Source organism: Aquarana catesbeiana, linkage group LG04 (genome assembly GCF_042186555.1).
Source record: "Aquarana catesbeiana isolate 2022-GZ linkage group LG04, ASM4218655v1, whole genome shotgun sequence".
In the NCBI taxonomy this organism is placed as follows: Eukaryota; Metazoa; Chordata; class Amphibia; order Anura; family Ranidae; genus Aquarana; species Aquarana catesbeiana.
Genome location: NC_133327.1, coordinates 372,935,558 through 372,954,091, shown reverse-complemented (window position 1 = coordinate 372,954,091; position 18,534 = coordinate 372,935,558). Strand labels below are relative to the sequence as shown.

The 18,534-nt window shown below is 39.7% G+C and overlaps 1 protein-coding gene across 2 annotated transcripts in view; it reads left to right on the top strand.

Moving 5' to 3' along the window:
- The window catches only part of REV3L (REV3 like, DNA directed polymerase zeta catalytic subunit), a 312,168-nt gene that overhangs the window by 234,813 nt on the left and 58,821 nt on the right, over positions 1-18,534 (top strand). For both annotated transcript variants that reach the window (XM_073627093.1, XM_073627094.1), the window contains 7 exons: positions 2,845-2,970; positions 5,862-6,051; positions 6,165-6,276; positions 8,467-8,582; positions 8,717-8,835; positions 12,075-12,193; positions 14,884-15,025. In XM_073627093.1, the coding sequence (XP_073483194.1) occupies positions 2,845-2,970; positions 5,862-6,051; positions 6,165-6,276; positions 8,467-8,582; positions 8,717-8,835; positions 12,075-12,193; positions 14,884-15,025 (924 nt within the window). The remainder of the gene's footprint in view (positions 1-2,844; positions 2,971-5,861; positions 6,052-6,164; positions 6,277-8,466; positions 8,583-8,716; positions 8,836-12,074; positions 12,194-14,883; positions 15,026-18,534) is intronic.

Here is an 18,534-nt window from a genome sequence, read left to right as displayed (position 1 = left end):
TAATATCTCAGGGGGTGGTCATACAGATCCCCACAAAAGAGCAAGGTTTGGGGTTTTATTCAAACCTTTTTATGGTACCAAAACCAAATGGAGATGTCAGACCCATTCTAGATCTAAAAAATCTAAATCAGTTCCTGAAGATCTGCTACTTTCGCATGGAGACGATCAGGTCAGTAGTTTCTATCCTATTAGGAGGGGAACTTGTGGCGTCTATTGACATCAGGGATGCATATCTGCATGTTCCTATATTTTCCGCTCACCAAAGGTTTCTGCGGTTCGAGGTAGAACAGCAGCATTTCCAGTTTGTAGCCCTGCCCTTCAGGCTAGCTACAGCACCCTGGGTGTTTACAAAAGTCCTGGCCCCTCCTCTAGCCAGGTTAAGGGCACAGGGCATAACAACCTTGGCATACTTGGACAATCTATTGCTAATAGACCAGTCGATGGCTCGTTTGGAGCAAAGCGTGCACATTACAACCAGTTACCTGGAAAGTTTGGGTTGGATTCTTAACCTAGAGAAATCTTCCTTAACCACTTCAGCCCTGGAGCATTTGGCGCAGAAAGAGGTGAACCATATTCTAACTTGGGCAGAAAGGAATGTTCCATGCCTATCGGCAGTCTTCATTTCAAGAGTAGAGAATTAGCAGGCGGACTACTTGAGTCACCAGCAGTTATTCCCAGGGGAATGGTCTCTTCACCCCGACATTTTTCGGGCTGTTTGCCAAAGATGGGGGGCTCCGGACGTAGATCTTCTAGCGTCCAGATTCAACATAAAGTTAGTCAACTTCATGTCCAGGACAAGGGATCCACTCGCATGTGGAACAGATGCGTTTGTGACCCCATGGGATCAGTTCTCGCTGATCTATGCATTTCCCCCTATTCAATTGCTGCCTCGACCTCTTTGCAGGATCAAGCTGGAAAGAAAACCGGTAATTTTGGTAGCGCCAGCATGGCCCAGAAGGTCATGGTATCCAGAAATCGTAAAGATGGCAGTGGAGGGTCCATGGTCCCTCCCACTATGGCCAGACCTTCTCTCACAGGGGCAGATATTCCTTCCTACCTTACGGTCTCTAAATTTAACGGCTTGGCTATTGAAACCCACATTCTGAAGAAACGTGGGCTTTCCGGGTCAGTTATCTCTACCCTGATTAATGCAAGGAAGCCAGCTTCCAGAACTATATATTATAGAGTCTGGAGAGCTTATGTTTCCTGGTGTGAATCCAAGAGTTGGCACCCTCAGAGGTATATCATAGGCAGAATTCTTGCCTTTCTGCAATTAGGGGTAGAGATGAAATTGTCCTTGAGTACTATTAAAGGCCAAGTCTCAACTTTATCGCTCTTATTTCAATGACCGCTTTCTACACATTCTTTAGTCCGGGGTTTTATTCAAGGGCTGATGCGGCTTAATCCGCCAGTCAAACCTCCTTTGAACCCTTGGGACTTGAACTCAGTTTTGTCAGTGTTACAAAAACAGCCATTTGAACCAATACAGCATATTCCCTTAGTCCTTCTGACAAGGAAGCTGGTGTTCTTGAATGTTATATCCTCAGGATGGAGGGTTTCGGAATTGGCTGCTCTTTCTTGTAAAGAGCCATACTTGATTATTCATGAGGACAGAGTGGTGTTACGCCCTCGTCCAGACTTTTTGCCAAAAGTGGTCTCAGGTTTTCACTTGAACCAAGATATTGTCCTGCCATCATTTTTTTCCAAAACCATGTTCCAGGGAAGAGAAGTCACTACATTGTCTTGATGTGGTGAGAGCAGTGAAAATCTATTTAAAGTCAACTGCTCAGATTAGAAAGACTGTCTTATTTATTCTGCCAGAAGGTCCTAAGAAAGGACAGGCAGCGTCGAAATCCACTGTTGCTAAGTTATAATTCAGGCTTATAATTTTAAGGGGTAAGATTCCCCCTTTTCAAGTCAAAGCACACTCTACCAGGGCCGTTAGTGCTTCTTGAGCAGTGTGTCAGATCTATAAGGCCGCAACTTGGTCTTCAGTGCATACATTCACAAAATGTTATCAGGTGAATGTAAGGAGGTATGAGGATTTCGCCTTGGGCGCCGTGTGCTGCAGGCAGCAGTATAGGTCCTCAAGTCTGGGGGTACCCTGCAAGTTGTGTCTCCCTCCCCTCAAGTAGCATTGCTATGGGATGTCCCATTAATTTATTACTTAAGGCTCTGTGTCCCATGATGTACAATAAAGAAAATAGTATTTTTATTACAGCTTACCTGTAAAATCCTTTTCTTGGAGTACATCATGGGACACAGAGGTCCCTCCCCTCTTTTGGGATTTAAGTATATTGCTTTGCTACAAAAACTGATGTGCTCCTGGAAGGAGGAGGGGTTATATAGGGAGTAAACTTGCTGGATTGGGTATACCAGTGTCCATCACCTGACGGTGCCTATATACCCATTAAGGATGAGCTCAGGCATGTTCGCACACCCCACATGCAGAGCCCGCCAGGAAGTCAGCACTGCGCTGCGCTAATCACAGGCAGTGAGACATTTTCCAATCTCTGCAGCCTCGCATCAGGACAATGTCTCACTGCCTGTGATTAGCACAGCGCAGTGCCGACTTCCTGGCGGGCTCTGCACGTGGGGTGTGCAAACACGCTGGAGCTCATCCTTAATACCCATTAAGTTATTAAGACTCTGTTTACCATGATGTACTCCAAGAAAAGGATTTTACAGGTAAGCTGTTATAAAAATCCTATTTTCCCCACAAAGTTTTAGCATTTGTTCTTTAACAACTATTAGAAAACGGATGGGCAGCTATCACAAATTGTTTCCTGTGACATGTCCAATTACCTGTAATTTAAAGCTATATCTCATGTTTATTGTGCATAGAATCAATTTGCAGCTTTGGGTAACGTGAAGAAGGAAACGTCTCAGATTGAGGGGCCTTCTCTGAATAACTCCTACGGCTTCAAAGTCGGTTCTCACAATCTTCAAGATGCAAAGGCCTTACACGAGGTATTGTATTTGAGATTTTGCACTCTGTATCTTGCATAATATACAGCTTTTGTAGTTGTGAAGTAAGTTAAATGAATAAAGGGAATTGTCTAAATGAACACAGGTGTGAGATGAATTACTGTTTGTTGTGTTCAGATAGTTTGAGAGAATTCTAAAAAGTTCATCAGGCAAGTGTTAATCTCTTTTCACTTAACAGCCCATAAATGATTAGATTTTCTTTCCTTTCACCATGGGAGAAAAAAAAAATGCTTGAGTCCACCGTCAGTGTTGATGGGGGAATGCCTTTTACAGTGCTATTTTGTTCTGCTGATAGGGGGGCACAAGGAGCCTTTCCGGCCAGCAGAACACAGATTACTGCTAGCAGCTATAACTGCCGGAAGTAATTGTATGTAAAAAAAAATTTGATAGGCTTTTTGTACACAAGTCAATTGATGGATCGACTTGGGTACAATCAGCCTGCCCATAGATGGATCAAATCTCACCAGTCCCTGCAGCAAAACTGGACGGGTTTCGTTCAGTGTATGGCTGGCTTTACTGAGGGAGTCTGTCCTGCAGTCTACAGGTTCATTAACATACACAAAACAGCTGAGGATTGTTTGACAGCTCAGCCCTTATCAGAGATCAACCTACTGAGAAAGGTTGATCATTAGGGAAAGGACTGCCATAGGTACATATCTGGTTCTGTGAATGTCCATGACACCAGCTTGTCAGTTCTTAGGGGTTCATACTTGAAACAATTGTCAGCTTTTCTGTTGGAGTTTCTGTTATGGAACTTCCTTCCTGGGTATGTGAAGGAGTTTAATGCTGGTAATAGATGTGACGTTTTATTGAGAATGGAGAGACATCTGTTTTTTGTTGCACTGTAGCCTGGTATTAGACTCAGTGCACACCCATTTAACACGTATTTCCTTGTCTGAATAAGAGGAGGAACGGATAGGATAACTCAGGAATTTTCCAATAAGGTTTCTTACATCTGTTGTGAACTTTATTATGAGATCTTTCTCCTTCAGTTGCCGTATATGTACAGTTTCTTCACCCAGTACAAGGGGTCTCAATAATTTCATGGTATCTAGAATAAAGGATAGGTGGCAACTCCTGTGATAAATAAGAGTGGGTATCAAAAGTGTGTGGGAACTATAAAAACGGCTTATTGTTTGAAGACTTAATAAGTAACTAAAAATCAAGTTTTTAAAGAATTATCCTTTAAAGCAAAGCTGTATAATGGTTAACACAGTGAGAGAAATAGTGGAGTTTTTACAGCACAGAATCTTGGTAAGAAGGGTGACCTACCCAGAAACAGGTATGGTTGCCTTCCAGAGCCAAGCTGCTATTATGCATCTTTTTAGAAGTGTTATTTTCCTTTGTTTTCACCTGGAAGTCCTGCTAGTATAACACTCCCTATTCTAGGTTGATGACACTCACTTGCTGTACTGTGTCTGTAGAGGAGCTGTGTTGTCATCCTAGGACAAGAAGCGTCTTAGATCTTATGGAACACCTTTGCCTCTCTGCATCTTCATATATTAGAGCGGAGGTGTTCTGTAGTCCACACACAGCTGGGAACAATGCTAAGTAATAAGTCAGCAAAGGCAGTGAACACAGGTATTTATCACAAGATTTCTGGCAGGATGAACAAGTATGGGCACTTATTGAACACACATTTCTAAAACAATTTTAATATATTTAAAACGGAGGTCCACCCTAAAAATACATTTTACATTTATAGCTTCCTTTTAATGTACTAAAAATCATTTAGTTAAAAAAAAAAAATCTGCTTACTTCCTATTCCGCGGTGGTCCTACTTCTGTTCCTGACTCGCCTGGCCTCCTGGGAAATGATTACTCCTTTCCCAAGAGTCCTGTGGGCATTACTGTGTTTAAAAATCGCATTATTTCCATACAGGAAATGACGCGATTTACTCTGTTATCTTAGTTGTCATAACTACGGGGCGGGACCTTCCTTCATCGCCGCCCATTGTTATGGCAACTATACAAACTAACTTTGCTACGAGCGCCATTTAACTGCGCATGCGCGAGATAGAGAGGTGGTTACCCAGCATGCACCCCTCTCATCGAAAACCAGGAAGAGCAAACAACTGGTCTTCACATGCCAATAGACAAGATGGAAACGGCCACAAGATTTATTAATTGAATACTGAACAGATCGGCATCTAATGATATTTATTAATGCACCTATATTATAATAATATTAAGTATGTAAAAAAAAAACAATTATGGCCGGAACACCGATTTAAAGAGCATGTCAGGGCAAAATACTTTACAAAAACATAAGCAGTACATTTCTGCAATGCATGCATATTTGCCTTTGTTTTTTCTTTAAAAGATCCTTCACGTACAAAAAAAAAAAAAAAAAAAAAACCTGTTGATCTGCCAGAAATGCACTTGCTCTTAATTTACTGTTGTGGACTGACATACAGCACTTTTTGTACTGAAATCGCAAGATATTGTCAGTCCTGCAAGTTGCCTTTGTTAAACTACTGAGTCTCTCCACTCTCCTCACCACAACATAGAGCATAATTATTCTATAGTCCAAAATCAGAACTAGGAAGGCTAAATTTGAGATAACACAAGGCATGTACACAGGAGGGCCCTGAGTTTCTGGCATAATCAACAAGCATTTTCAAACCAATATAACAAAACCGTTTCAATGGCATTTTTAATGCTCCCAAAGGGAACATACTTTAGAAAATAGCAATTACTGGATATTATTAGCAGTTTACTGATTGATTTTACTTGTTGACTGGAGTAATTTTTAAACAATAACCCGAAATATGTACTCAATGAAAATAATTCTTGGAACAATATAGTGGAAGAATTTATATTTTACTAATCTGAGTGTAGCAGGTATTATAATGTTGCTGGTTTATAATGCAGGTTCAGCACCTGACTATTATGTGCATGGAGCTCCATGCAAGAACGCGACGAGACTTGGAACCAGATCCTGAATTTGACCCAATCTGCGCTGTGTTTTACTGTCTATCTTCTGACTCCCCACTGCCCCAAAGTGACAAAACACGGACTACTGGTGCAATTGTCATCAGTCAAGACTCTACTGCCAGTGAAGGTGCCGAATTTTTTTTTACACAGGCTGAAATCTTGCTTTAAAGAAGTACATACTTACTATAGTAATATCCGAGCCATTTGTATCATAAATACTTTTTCTGTTTCTTCATTCAGGTAGCAGAAGCCAGGCCCCGTTGTTCACCAGATCTGGCATCACAGGCTTCCAGATCACATATGCTTCTGATGAAAAGGATCTGTTTGAAAAACTTTTAAGCCTGATCAGAAGGCAGGTTCTGTTCTATTATATAAAGAAAAAAAAATGTACATTGTTTGTTTGACAAGGACTACATATCTTTTTTTGCTGTACATATTTCCTGAACATAATTTTTAGTTTTTAATATTTTTATAGTAAAACACCAAGGTATATCATTTTATATGTAGTACAGTTATTGTGTCATACATTGTCACTCATCCCTATGGCAGGTGCCATTTTCAGGAAAATGCACTAAAGATATCGCAAGAACGATTTGTTTAGCATACTTCATTCTCATCACCCTTGAACCACCTAGAATGTAGCCCAAGGAAATTCTTAAAAAATAAAATTACATACAAAGATAGAAGCATGGGTTTGAGCTTTACAGATTAAAACAATTTATTTATAAGCAATGCACTTGTGTATATATGCAATATAGGATAAAAACTCCTTTGTATTAAAAAACAAACACGTTTTTAACCTATATTGCATATACACACGTATACTTGGTCATTTGCGATAGTACATTACATTGTGAAATGCAGAGTCAATGTAAAATAAAGATAACATATAAATGCACAATATTTGACACTTTGTATTAACCACTTAACGACCGGCCACTGTATATATACGTCATCACTTTAAAGATGGATATCTCGGTAACGGCAGCAGCTGCTGCCACAACCGAGATATCCATCTTTGTGGCCGGCGTTTCTGTATACGATAATGGTGGTCTCTGCAGCGGGTTCGCTGCGAGATCACCGTTATCGGCGGCGGCAGAGGTGCCACCCCCCCTCCCGCCGCTCTCCCGCGCCCTCCGCCGCTTATCGGAGCCATCGGTAGCGGTCGGGTCCTTTCTGTGCCTGGGTATAGAGACGAGTGAGGCCAAGATGGCGCCCACCCGTCTCTATACCATAGGACCGCCAGAGCGACATCATTATGTCAGCTCCGCCCACTTCTCTTAAAGGCACAATTTTTTTTTGTCATTTTTTTAAACGGCTTTTTTTTTTTTTTTTTTAAATATGAGATCTGAGGACTTTTTGACCCCAGATCTCATATTTAAGAGGACCTGCCATGCTTTTTTTTCTATTACAAGGGATGTTTACATTCCTTGTAATAGGAATAAAAGTGATCCAAATTTTTTTTTTTTTTTTAAACAGTGAAAAAATAAATAAAATAAAGTAAAATAAATAATTTAAAAAAAAAAATTTTTAAAGCGCCCTGTCCCACGCGCAGAAGCGAACGCATACGTGAGTAGTGCCCACATATGAAAACGGTGGTCAAACCACACATGTGAGGTATCGCCGCGACCGGTAGAGCAAGAGCAATAATTCTAGCCCTAGATCTCCTCTGTAACGCAAAACATGCAACCTGTAGAATTTTTTAAACGTCGCCTATGGAGATTTTTAAGGGTAAAAGTTTGACGCTATTCCACGAGCGGGCGCAGTTTTGAAGCGTGACATGTTGGGTATCAATTTACTTGGTGTAACATTATATTTCACAATATAAAAAAAAATTGGGCTAACTTTACTGTTGTCTTATTTTTTTATTCAAAAAAGTGATTTTTTTTCCAAAAAAAGTGCGCTTATAAGACCGCTGCGTAAATACGGTGCAAAAAAAAGTATTGCAATGACCGCCATTTTATTCTCTAGGGTGTTAGAAAAAAAAAACAATATATAATGTTTGGGGGTTCTAAGTAATTGTTTTAAACATGTAAACACCTAAAATCCAAAACGAGGCTGGTCCTTTAGTGGTTAAGGGAGAAAAGGGTAGGTGAGGGGGCTGTGGCAGAACAAGAACAAAAAAAGGATTTTTTTCCTTTTTTTGTTTATTTTTTTTGTGTCAATCCAAAAAATCTATTCATTACCTCTCGGGCATTCCAGCACATGGATTGATTGCACACAGTTATGATCACTTTTTTTTTTTCTTGGGGGGGGGGGTTGTTTTGTTTATGGACTACTAGTTTGTTACTTTTACATTTGCAAATAATGCAGCGGGATTTGCAGTGAGTAAAAGAATACAGAGTTTTGCTGTGGAAAACCTGCTACTCTATTTTTAGTCTGATGGATGGTTGATTCCTTCCTTGTGTGTTTTTTTTTTTTTTTTTTTTTTTTTATATAACAGGAACATTAGTTTTAGATTGACTGATCCATATGTCTACATGCTGTATATTAAAATGTACATTCATTTCTATTTTTGGTGTCATGGTTTTCTTTCCATCAGGTATGATCCAGATATCCTTCTAGGATATGAAGTTCAAATGCACTCCTGGGGTTACCTCCTACAAAGGGCCTCAGCCCTCAATGTGGATCTTTGCCAACAGATTTCCAGGATACCTGGTATGTTTGCACACTAATGGGGGGAAAATAACACTTCTCAGATTCAGAATCTACATCTTACTCTGTTTCATCTAGGCTGCTTCTTTCATGATATTCTTCTTTAACATTTGTTCTAATCCATTTTTATTTTATAGAAGACAAAAATGAGAATCGGTTTACTGCAGATAAGGATGAGTATGGCGCAGACACAATGAGCGAGATTAATGTAGTTGGCCGAATTGTATTGAATGTTTGGAGGATGATGAAAACAGAGGTACATACTTTAAAATAGTTTCTGAATATACTAATGGGTTTATTCATTACACATTTGATGGCCAGTTCGCTCAACATTTACCTAATATTCTTTAGGCAACATTCAACCTAGAAAAATGAGTGAACATTAACCCAGCAAAAAAATTACATTAGCTGATGTTTGGCGTGCATTTGCGTATATGTGTGGAGCAACGGGGGTTATGGCAGTTCTTTAAGAAAAAATGTAATAAATTTTGTACTCTTTGTACAGAAATCACAAGAAATTGTGTCAGTCCTGTCTAGTTGCCTTTGTTAAACTACCGAGTCTCTCCACTCTCCTCACCACCACAACATAGAGCATTATTATTCTATAGTCCAAAATCAGAACTAGGAAGGCTATATTTGAGATAACACAAAGTGTACACATTTTGTTTTATTTTTTAAAACGATATTTAATTTATTGTACAAGGCGTGTACACATTTTATTTTTTAAAACGATATTTCATTTATTTATTTTTACTTTATTGCTATCACAAGGGGTTAATAAACTCCCTTTGTGATGGCATTGGGCAGTTGACAGGTACTCTTTTTGACGACATTAGGGATCTAATAGACCCCAATGTCTCCCCTGCCCTTCACACTATCTAACCGAGCACAGATCTGCTTGGTCATATATGTCCCCTGGCCGTACCGGCCAAGAAATAGCGGATCTGAAACCAGAATGACAAAATCATTGCTGCTTCCGGGTTCTTTGTTTACATTTGAGATTACATGTGAGATTGAGGCATGGATATGTCTCGCTCTCACACAGCTCTCCATCCTGAAGCTGGCAGTTGTGGTCCCAGGCTCCTGGAGACCACAGGGTCCATCGGTGTGTGTGTGGGGAGAGGGGATGTTAGGAGGGCACCGTGCCACCTGCTCTGTGAAAGTGATTGGTTGGTATACAGCCACTGCATAACTTTCACTTTCAAGTAGCAGCCATCAGCTTAACAGTTCACTCTTTGGACATATGTAGTACCTCTAAAGAACTAAACTAGTTGTATTAACCCTTTCACTGACTGCAATGTAAGGCATACAGCAGCACAGAACCTTTTCCAGCTGACAAGGCCTTCCATCGCTTGCTTCCCCCTTCTGTTATAAGCTCACGGCCACTTAGTGACTATGAACTTAGACCAGAACTGTTCAGCCGACTGAATGAATACAAGAATAGCTGATTGCAGCTATTCATCTACAATAAATAGCCCCTCCATCTCCTCTCCCAGCCATTGGTGCTGCTCCTGCCCTATCTCCTTTGCTTCCCCACCCGTTCCATGATTTGCCAGCCCACTGACACCTAACCAATGTTAATTTTGACAGCAAATTTTGATTGAGTTTTAGTCTTAGTCTTAGGACTAAAATGGCATTTTAGTTTTAGTCCCATTTTAGTCTTCTGCATTTGTTTTAGTCGACTAAATCTCCAGTACATTTTAGTCGACTAAAATCTCCAGTACATTTTGGTCCACTAAAATTGAATGGGTGTTATTAAATTGTATTGCATTAGTTAACATTTCTCTACAATTTCAAACTCATTATATACTGCTGGAGTGAAAAATCTAATATGTTGTTATTTATGGTATTGAGGTATGAACATGCACTACAGACCAGTGTTAATTTTGAAGTCAAATTTCAATTTAGGTTTAGTCTTATGCCCTGTACACACGATCGGACATTGATCAGACATTCCGACAACAAAATCCTAGGATTTTTTGCAACGTATGTTGGCTCAAACTTGTCTTGCATACACACGGTTGCACAAAGTTGTCAGAAAATCCGATCATTCTGAAAACGGTGACGTAAAACACGTACGTCGGGACTATAAACGGGGCAGTAGCCAATAGCTTTCATCTCTTAATTTATTCTGAGCATGCGTGGCACTTTGTGCGTCGGATTTGTGTACACACGATCGGAATTTAACCGATCGGATTTTGTTGTCGGAAAATTTTATAGCCTGCTCTCAAACTTTGTGAAAAAGTCCGATAGAGCCCACACACGATCGGAATTTCCAACAACACAATCCGATCGCACTTTTTCCGTCTGAAAATCCGACCGTGTGTACAGGGCATTAGTCTTTTGACTAAAATGGCATTTTAGGTTTAGTCCCATTTCAGTCTTTTGGCTTAAATTCCATTTTAGTTTTAGTCGTGTTTTAGTCATCTCAGTTGTTTTAGTTGTGTTTTAGTCTACTAAAATAGTATTCATTTAGTCGACTAAAATGTTTTAGTCGACAAAATTAACACTGCACCTAACCCACTCTCTAAAATACCTCCACTGCTCTGATCCTCCTCGGGGCAGGAATTTTGTAAGTTATGTTATGTTTGTGTCAGCTTATAATGATATTAGTGTTTTGTTTTTTGTTTTTTTAGCAAAAATATAGTTTTTATAAACATTTGGGTAATTATCACTCTACCTACAAAATCATCTTTATTTTACCGGTCTTATGCTTTCAGGAAATGTATGGTTGGGAGTCTTTTGCAAACTCTGAAAGCTGCAAGTGTAAAATGATAATCTCCAGATTTTTAGGCCACTTTCACATCTGTGTTTTTTTTCAGGAATAAACGTGCGTGTCTGTGTGCGTTCCCCACTTTGTGTTGCACTTCTATTGCCATTAACTGTTAATGACACGCCAAATGCAGCTAGCAAAAGCATGTTTTGTCACGCTGAAAAAACTGTAAAAGGTCTTTGAGCTTCTTTTGGCATGTTTGTCGCACGTAGGGTAGCTCATTCAAATTAATGGGCTGCCCTATACTGTTCCTTGAAAAACACGTCAAAAAAAGGTTGAAGAAACACAGTGGTGTGAATGGGGCCTTAGAGAGCCTTACAGTTTTGCATTCATCATTATGCAAAAAGGCACAATTTAACATTTACAAATATTTGTAAGGCAAATCAATGACATGGGGATTATACTTATACTGTGCCTGTAATGAAGACCATTATATGTGGACATATGGACCAGAAATAAGAACACTGACAGTGTAGTGTTAGTATGCTGCTTGATTTTATGGAGTCAGAGTGTAGGAAGCAAGCAAGTATTTCTCCCTGTTATACTGATGTTTCTGTAACCTCTGTGATACTGAAATAAAGGATATGTCCCTACTTAAATGTATATAGCACTTTCTCCAAAAAGAAACATTTGCTGATACTGTATAACAATTATTAATGCTGATTTAGATTAGTATTTCTGGTTTATTTTTATAAAAATATCCTGCCATTTTTAATTTCCAGGTGGCTCTAACTAATTACACTTTTGAAAACGTGGCCTTCCATATCCTTCACCAGAGGTTTCCTCTCTTTACCTTTCGAACATTATCAGATTGGTTTGATCATAAATCAGATGTTTACAGGTAATGTTTGCATAAAACTGATAAAATCCACTTTTCAGTGTTTTGTTTTTTGTTTTTTTGTTTTTTAAATCCTTTTTTTTTTTTCCCAAAAAATAAAAATTTGGGAGTAACCATACAAAGTTTTACTTCTAATAACGTAGATGTTGCTTTGATACTCATGCTTATAGCTCAGACAATTGGCTTTGTGTAGGCAAGCAGTGACTGGTTTCTTGACTTCCCTATTGTAAACAGGGTCTAACTTTCACTACTGTGTCTGATCCTTTGCCATAAAATATCCAGTTGCCAACCGCCCTATAGCAACTTTACTGTGGCGCTTTGTGTCTGCTTTGATTAGCCACAGCAGAAGCTGGTCAGTAGGTGCCAACCAATGGATGACCGCTGGCACCCGGCGGTCAGCGAGGAGACACACTGGACGAAGCTCTGCATATGTTAACAACGCAGAGCCTCCATTCTGTCAGCGGGGAGGTGCTAGGCTATTTTGTTTCCCTGCACATCCCTTAGTTAAAGCAACACACTATACACAAAAACACTTGTTAGGCACACATTTAACCCTTTGTTTGCCCTAGATGTTTAACCCTATTCCAGCCAGTGTCATTAGTACAGTGATAGTGTATATTTTTAGCACTGATCACTGTATTGGTGTCACTGGTTCCCACAAAATGTCAGACTGTCCACAGCAATATCGCAGTCTTGCTATAAATTTCTGATCCCCTTCATTACTAGTAGGGTTGCACCGATACTAATATCAGTGCCGATACTAAGCATTTGCTCGAGTATCGGTACTCGTTCAAATGCCCCGATACCCGAAACCGATACCTTTGGGCTCGGTACTTTTAGCTGTTAGCGGGGAATGTAAACAAAAAATGCAGATAATCATTGGTCGTTGAGGAACGGGGCCGCCGCATCCTTAACAACCAGTCAAATGTCATCGGGATTTCCCTCCCCGCCACCTCCTCCCCTCTCGCCAGCTGTCATCAGTCTCGGGGCAGCATGGCCGTGGAAACTGCCTGCATTAAGGTGACCAAGCCCAACTCCCCCCATCCCACTGACTGTCCCCCCCCCCCCTCCTGCCGGGTGCAGCTCTCACATTCAGCTCTGCTCATCTTTCTGTCACAGTTCGGAGCGGGAGTGAGTCCCGTGTGACCCCTGCATAGATCTGTAATTTCCTTAGCAGCTGCATGGCTCTGCACACAGCGAGGCTTCTCCCCGTGCCCTGTGTGTCCATGTTCAGCCTGATGTATCCCCCTCCCTCTCCAGCAAGCAGAGGCACAGACACATGGCCAGCACCACTGCAGCAGGTCAGTGTGTGATTAGATTTCCCCCCCACCCCCCACCCCTTTCCTGCAAAGTGAGGGCTCCCTGGGGAATAGAGAGCAGTATAAATGTACAGCATATTCTGCACTGATGTGTCAAATACTAAATATCTATATAGTGTTAATAACATGAAACTGACATAGAAAAGTGAACTCCAGCAAATAGGACTGTTTGCACTGGAGTTTTGGTTTCACCAACCAGTAAGAAGTTGGGATTCGAACAATATGTATTATGTATGAAATTTTGTTTATGCATGGACACTAATTTTCAGATTAACATGCCAAGATATACTGTATTTAGGCATCTATATTTGAGTTCAATTTTCTTTGACAGTAATTTTTTCTTTGTTATTAACACTATATAGATAACTAGAATTTGGCACAGCAGCGCAGCACATATATTTGGACTTATTTTTGGTGGGGAATATACACTCTGTGTTTGCACCAACTGAATGTATTCAATCATGTTTATTTAAATGGCAGCGCATACGTTTTTATTTTGTTTTATTTGAATAGAGAGCAGTAGCCAGGATTGTGACTCCCCTCCCCACTTTATCAGCTCTCCTTTTTTTCTCATCTAGCACATCTTCACCCCAGCCTCACCCAACTCCCCCCCACACCTCCCAAACCACCCCTTTACCTACTCTTCCATAGGTATTGGTAATCAGTATCGGCTAGTAAAAAAAAAAAAAAGTATCGGTACTCGTGCTCAGTGTGAAAAAAAGGGTATCGGTGCATCCCTAATTACTAGTATAAAAAATTACCGTATATAAAAATTCCAGCATGTATCCCATAATTTGTATGCGCTATAACTTTTGTATGAACCAATCAATATACTCTTATTGGGACTTTGTTTTTACCAAAAATATGTAGCAGAATACATATTGATCTAAATTTATAAAGAAATTAGATTTGTTTACTTGACTTTTTTTTTTTTTTATTGGATTTGTTTTATAGCAGATAAACAAACAATATTGTTGTTTTTTTTTTTTTTAATTGATGGTCTTTTTTTATTTATAGTGCAAAAAAAAAAAGTGGTGATCAAATCCTACCAAAAGAAAGCTCTATTTGTGGGGGAAAAAAATGACACAAATTTCATTGATGTACAGAGTTGCATAATTGTGCATTTGTCCATTAAATTAACATTGTGCCATATAGCAAAAAAATAGCCTGGTCATGAAGGGGGCTAAATCTTCTGACGGTCATGTGGATATAGTTGCATTGTTTGTTGATTAAGGATTGTGAGTCTCACATTTCATATATGCCATGTACAAATTTTGACTGTAGACATTTGCTAAAAACGGAATATGTCCCGCTGAACTAAGGTGTACAAGCCTTATAAATATTTTTCTTATACAAATCTTGATGTGTATGTAGATGGCGGATGACAGAGCATTACATGAGCAGGGTGCATGGGATTCTCCAGTTATTGGAACATTTGGACTTAATTGGAAGAACCAGTGAATTGGCAAGACTGTTTGGCATTCAGTTTTTACATGTTTTAACCAGAGGATCACAGGTAAAATATGAGCCTTATTTTTATTTCATGAAATATGAATGTCTTCTAAGGAATTCTATTTTTTTGCACCAACAGGATCAGTCAAGATAATTTATGATAGGAGCATCATTTTATTTCTTTTTACTGTAGTGCTGCTGGACGATGTGCTTTTAATAGTTCTTAGTGACAAAGCAGCACACTTACAGGTCAAAGCGCTATGTTTGGTAGCCTCCCTGGCGGTTTTCCCGAGTGTGGCTCGGGGTTAAAATTCGGTCCCATTAGCGGTAACCCCGAGCCACACTCGGGATTACAGTGCAGGATCCTGGTGCGGCATTACTTACATTGTCCCCAGGATCCTGCGATGTCCCCCGCAGTGTCCGTGGGCTCTGTCTCCTCCGAAGCCTCTCCTTGCCAGGCTCCGTTCCCTGCGAGCGTTGCGACGCACGGGGGCGGAGCCTGGTGGCAAATTAAAAAAATTGTAAAAATCAGAACACATACAGTACTGTAATCTTAGAGATTACAGTACTGTATGAAATTATTTCACATCCCTTTTGTCCCCAATGCTTTGTCCTATGCCCTGCATGCAGTTTTATATTATATATACTGTTCTTTCTGCCTGGAAACTGGAGATTGTCCATAGCAACTAAAAAATGTGCCCCTATAAGTCAAAAGTGGCTTTAGACCAGCTAGAAAACAGCGATAGTAAATTAGAACACTTGCAGAATTGAGCGACAGTGAATTGTGGGGAAATTTATTTTATTTTTTTTTTTAATTATTTATTTTTATTTATTATATTATAATTTATGTTTTTGTGTTTCAAACTTTATCATACCCGGGATATCTACTAGACTCTTGTTTGGACAGATTTAAGTGTGTTATTGTTAAGAATTACAGGACTACAATATAAAACGCCAAATTTCCATGCAAAATAATTGTACCGCTTTCAGCACCTAAAATCCGAAATAATCATACCGCCAGGGAGGTTAAAGTAGGTTTCCTATATGCTATAATGCATTAGGTTTCCTTTCTGCTAAGGTGGTTAATAAAATGCAAAACTAGTGATAATAGGAATGTTACCATCAAGTATAGGAAAGTATTTTGAATCTGAGGATTCAGATAACAATTGTGATAAAAATAAAAGTGCATTGTTATTGGAAGTTATGTTATGTTAAAAAAAATAATAAATAAAGTTCGTAGAAGAGGTGAGAAAATATGTAGCTTGTTACATTATATGGTCAAAAATGGGCAAACAAAATACTAAACCGATTTGTTGTAACCCTTTTTCATTTTTAATACCCCAATTCTCACTGTATGTAGGATGCAATTAAGAAAGGATGTAATAAATAGCTGGTACAATTACTATTATTGATTAAAACTATAATGTGCTTGGTGTATATGTAAATAAAAATGAATAAATGATAAACAGCAGGACTCACAACAGTGTACACTGCAACATCCAAAAATATATAGAAAAACGTGTTGCGCTGTTTAAATGGGTGAAGCAACCTTCAAATATTATAAATATTAATCATAAAAACAATAACGTCCATAGTGATAAAGTGCAAAAGTCCTTAAAACAAGTGCGAAATCCAGTGCTTGGCTAAAACTGGCAAAATTGTCTCCTTACCAGTTTCAAAGACCTATCAAGGTTTATATTCTCATCTGTGAGCTCTATTAGGTGCAGATCAGCTTGATTTATTCAGCCTCCTAGCAGGGAATCGTTGGTGAAAACGAGCCAAAGATGTAGCTATAGGATAGCCTCAGAAGCCGATTCACTCAGTGATCATAAGAAAAAAGGGAAACTCATTGCGTAGCGTCCAGATTAAAAACGGGCATTTTAGTAAAAAACAACTTGCAACAAGACTGTAATCGCAGGCATTGCAAACAAAAATCGTTCTAGCACTCTCACGAGCGTATTGACGTCACCGCTATTTCCTGCCCAACGGACGTACGTTTTGTCTGAATCGGTGAGGTCAGTGGCTGGTGAGGCTAGTATCAGAGCCAGATACACACAGGTTACATACGCCGTGATCATTAGAGAGAGAGCAATAATTCTAGCACTAGACCTCCTCTGCAACTCTAACCACATGGTGGCAGAATGGTTCCCCTGCGCAAATCGCCGTAGCTATACGGCAGATGCTTTAAGGGATATATGGGCGCGTGGCTGCCGCGTCACTGAGGAGCCAAAGCACCCGCGATCGCTCGTGACAGAGCAGGAACGTGGATCTGTGTGTGTTAACACACAAATCCACGTCCTGTCATGGGAGAGGAGACAGATCTTGTGTTCCTAGTATATAGGAAGACCCATCGGTCTCCTCCCCCAGTCAGTTCCATCCCCCCACAATTAGAACACACAGTGAGGGACCATGTTTAACCCCTTGACTGCCCACCTAGTGTTAACCCCTTCCCCGCCAGTGACATTTGTACAGTAGCTATTTCAGTGGCTATTTATAGCAGTAATAACTGTAGAAATGTCAGTGGTTTCAAAAAAGTGTCAAGTGTCCACTGCAGTAACGATAAAAAATTGCAGATAGCCGCCATTACTAGTAAAAAAATAATAAAAATGCCATAAACCAAGAACCTATTTTCTAGGCGCTATAACTTTTGCGCAAACCAATCAATATACGCTTATTGAGGGTTTTTTTTCCCAAAAATATGTACATTAGATATCGGCCTAAACTGAGGAAAACTTTTTTTTTTAATTTTGGGATATTTATTATAGCAAAAAGTAAAAATTTTTTTTTTTTTTTTTTTTTCAAAATTGTCACTCTTTTTTTTGTTTATAGAGCAAAAAATAAAAACCGCAGAGGTGATCAAATACCACTAAAAGAAAGCTCTATTTGTGAGGGAAAAAAAAGGACATAAATTTTGTTTGTGTACAATGTCACACGACCGCGCAATTGTCAGTTAAGACGCAGTGCCGTATCGCTAAAAATGGCCCTGTCAGGAAGGCGGTAAATTCTTCCGGGGCTGAAGTGGCTAAACATGTAATCTGTAAAAAAAATTTAAGTACTGAAGTTTGGCGCCATTCCAGGAGCGTGCGCAATTTTAAAGCGTGACATGTTCGGTATCTATTTACTTGGCGTAACATCATCTTTCACATTATGCAAAAAAATCGGGTTATCTTTAGTGTTTTTTTGTTTTTTTTTTTTTAATTTTTATTCAAGAAACAGTTTTTTTCCCCAAAAAAAGTGTTTGAAAAATTTCTACGCAAATAAATACTGTGTAACATAAAAAGTTGCAGCGACCAACATTTTATTCCCTAGGGTGTCTGCTAAAACAATATACCGTATTTATCGGCGTATAACATGCACTTTTTTCCCCCGAAAACAGAGGACAAATGGTGCCTGCGTGTCATACGCCAATATTCATTTTTTTACCAACGGGGGGGTAGGGGGTTCAGGGATTAAAGCCCGCAAACACCTCAATCTCGCTGTTCTTTCCGGCCGATCTCCTCCTTCCTCTCCTCCTCCTCCGAGTGTAGCTTCAGATTGGAGGAGGAGAGTGGTCACGTAAGACAACTGGAAAGA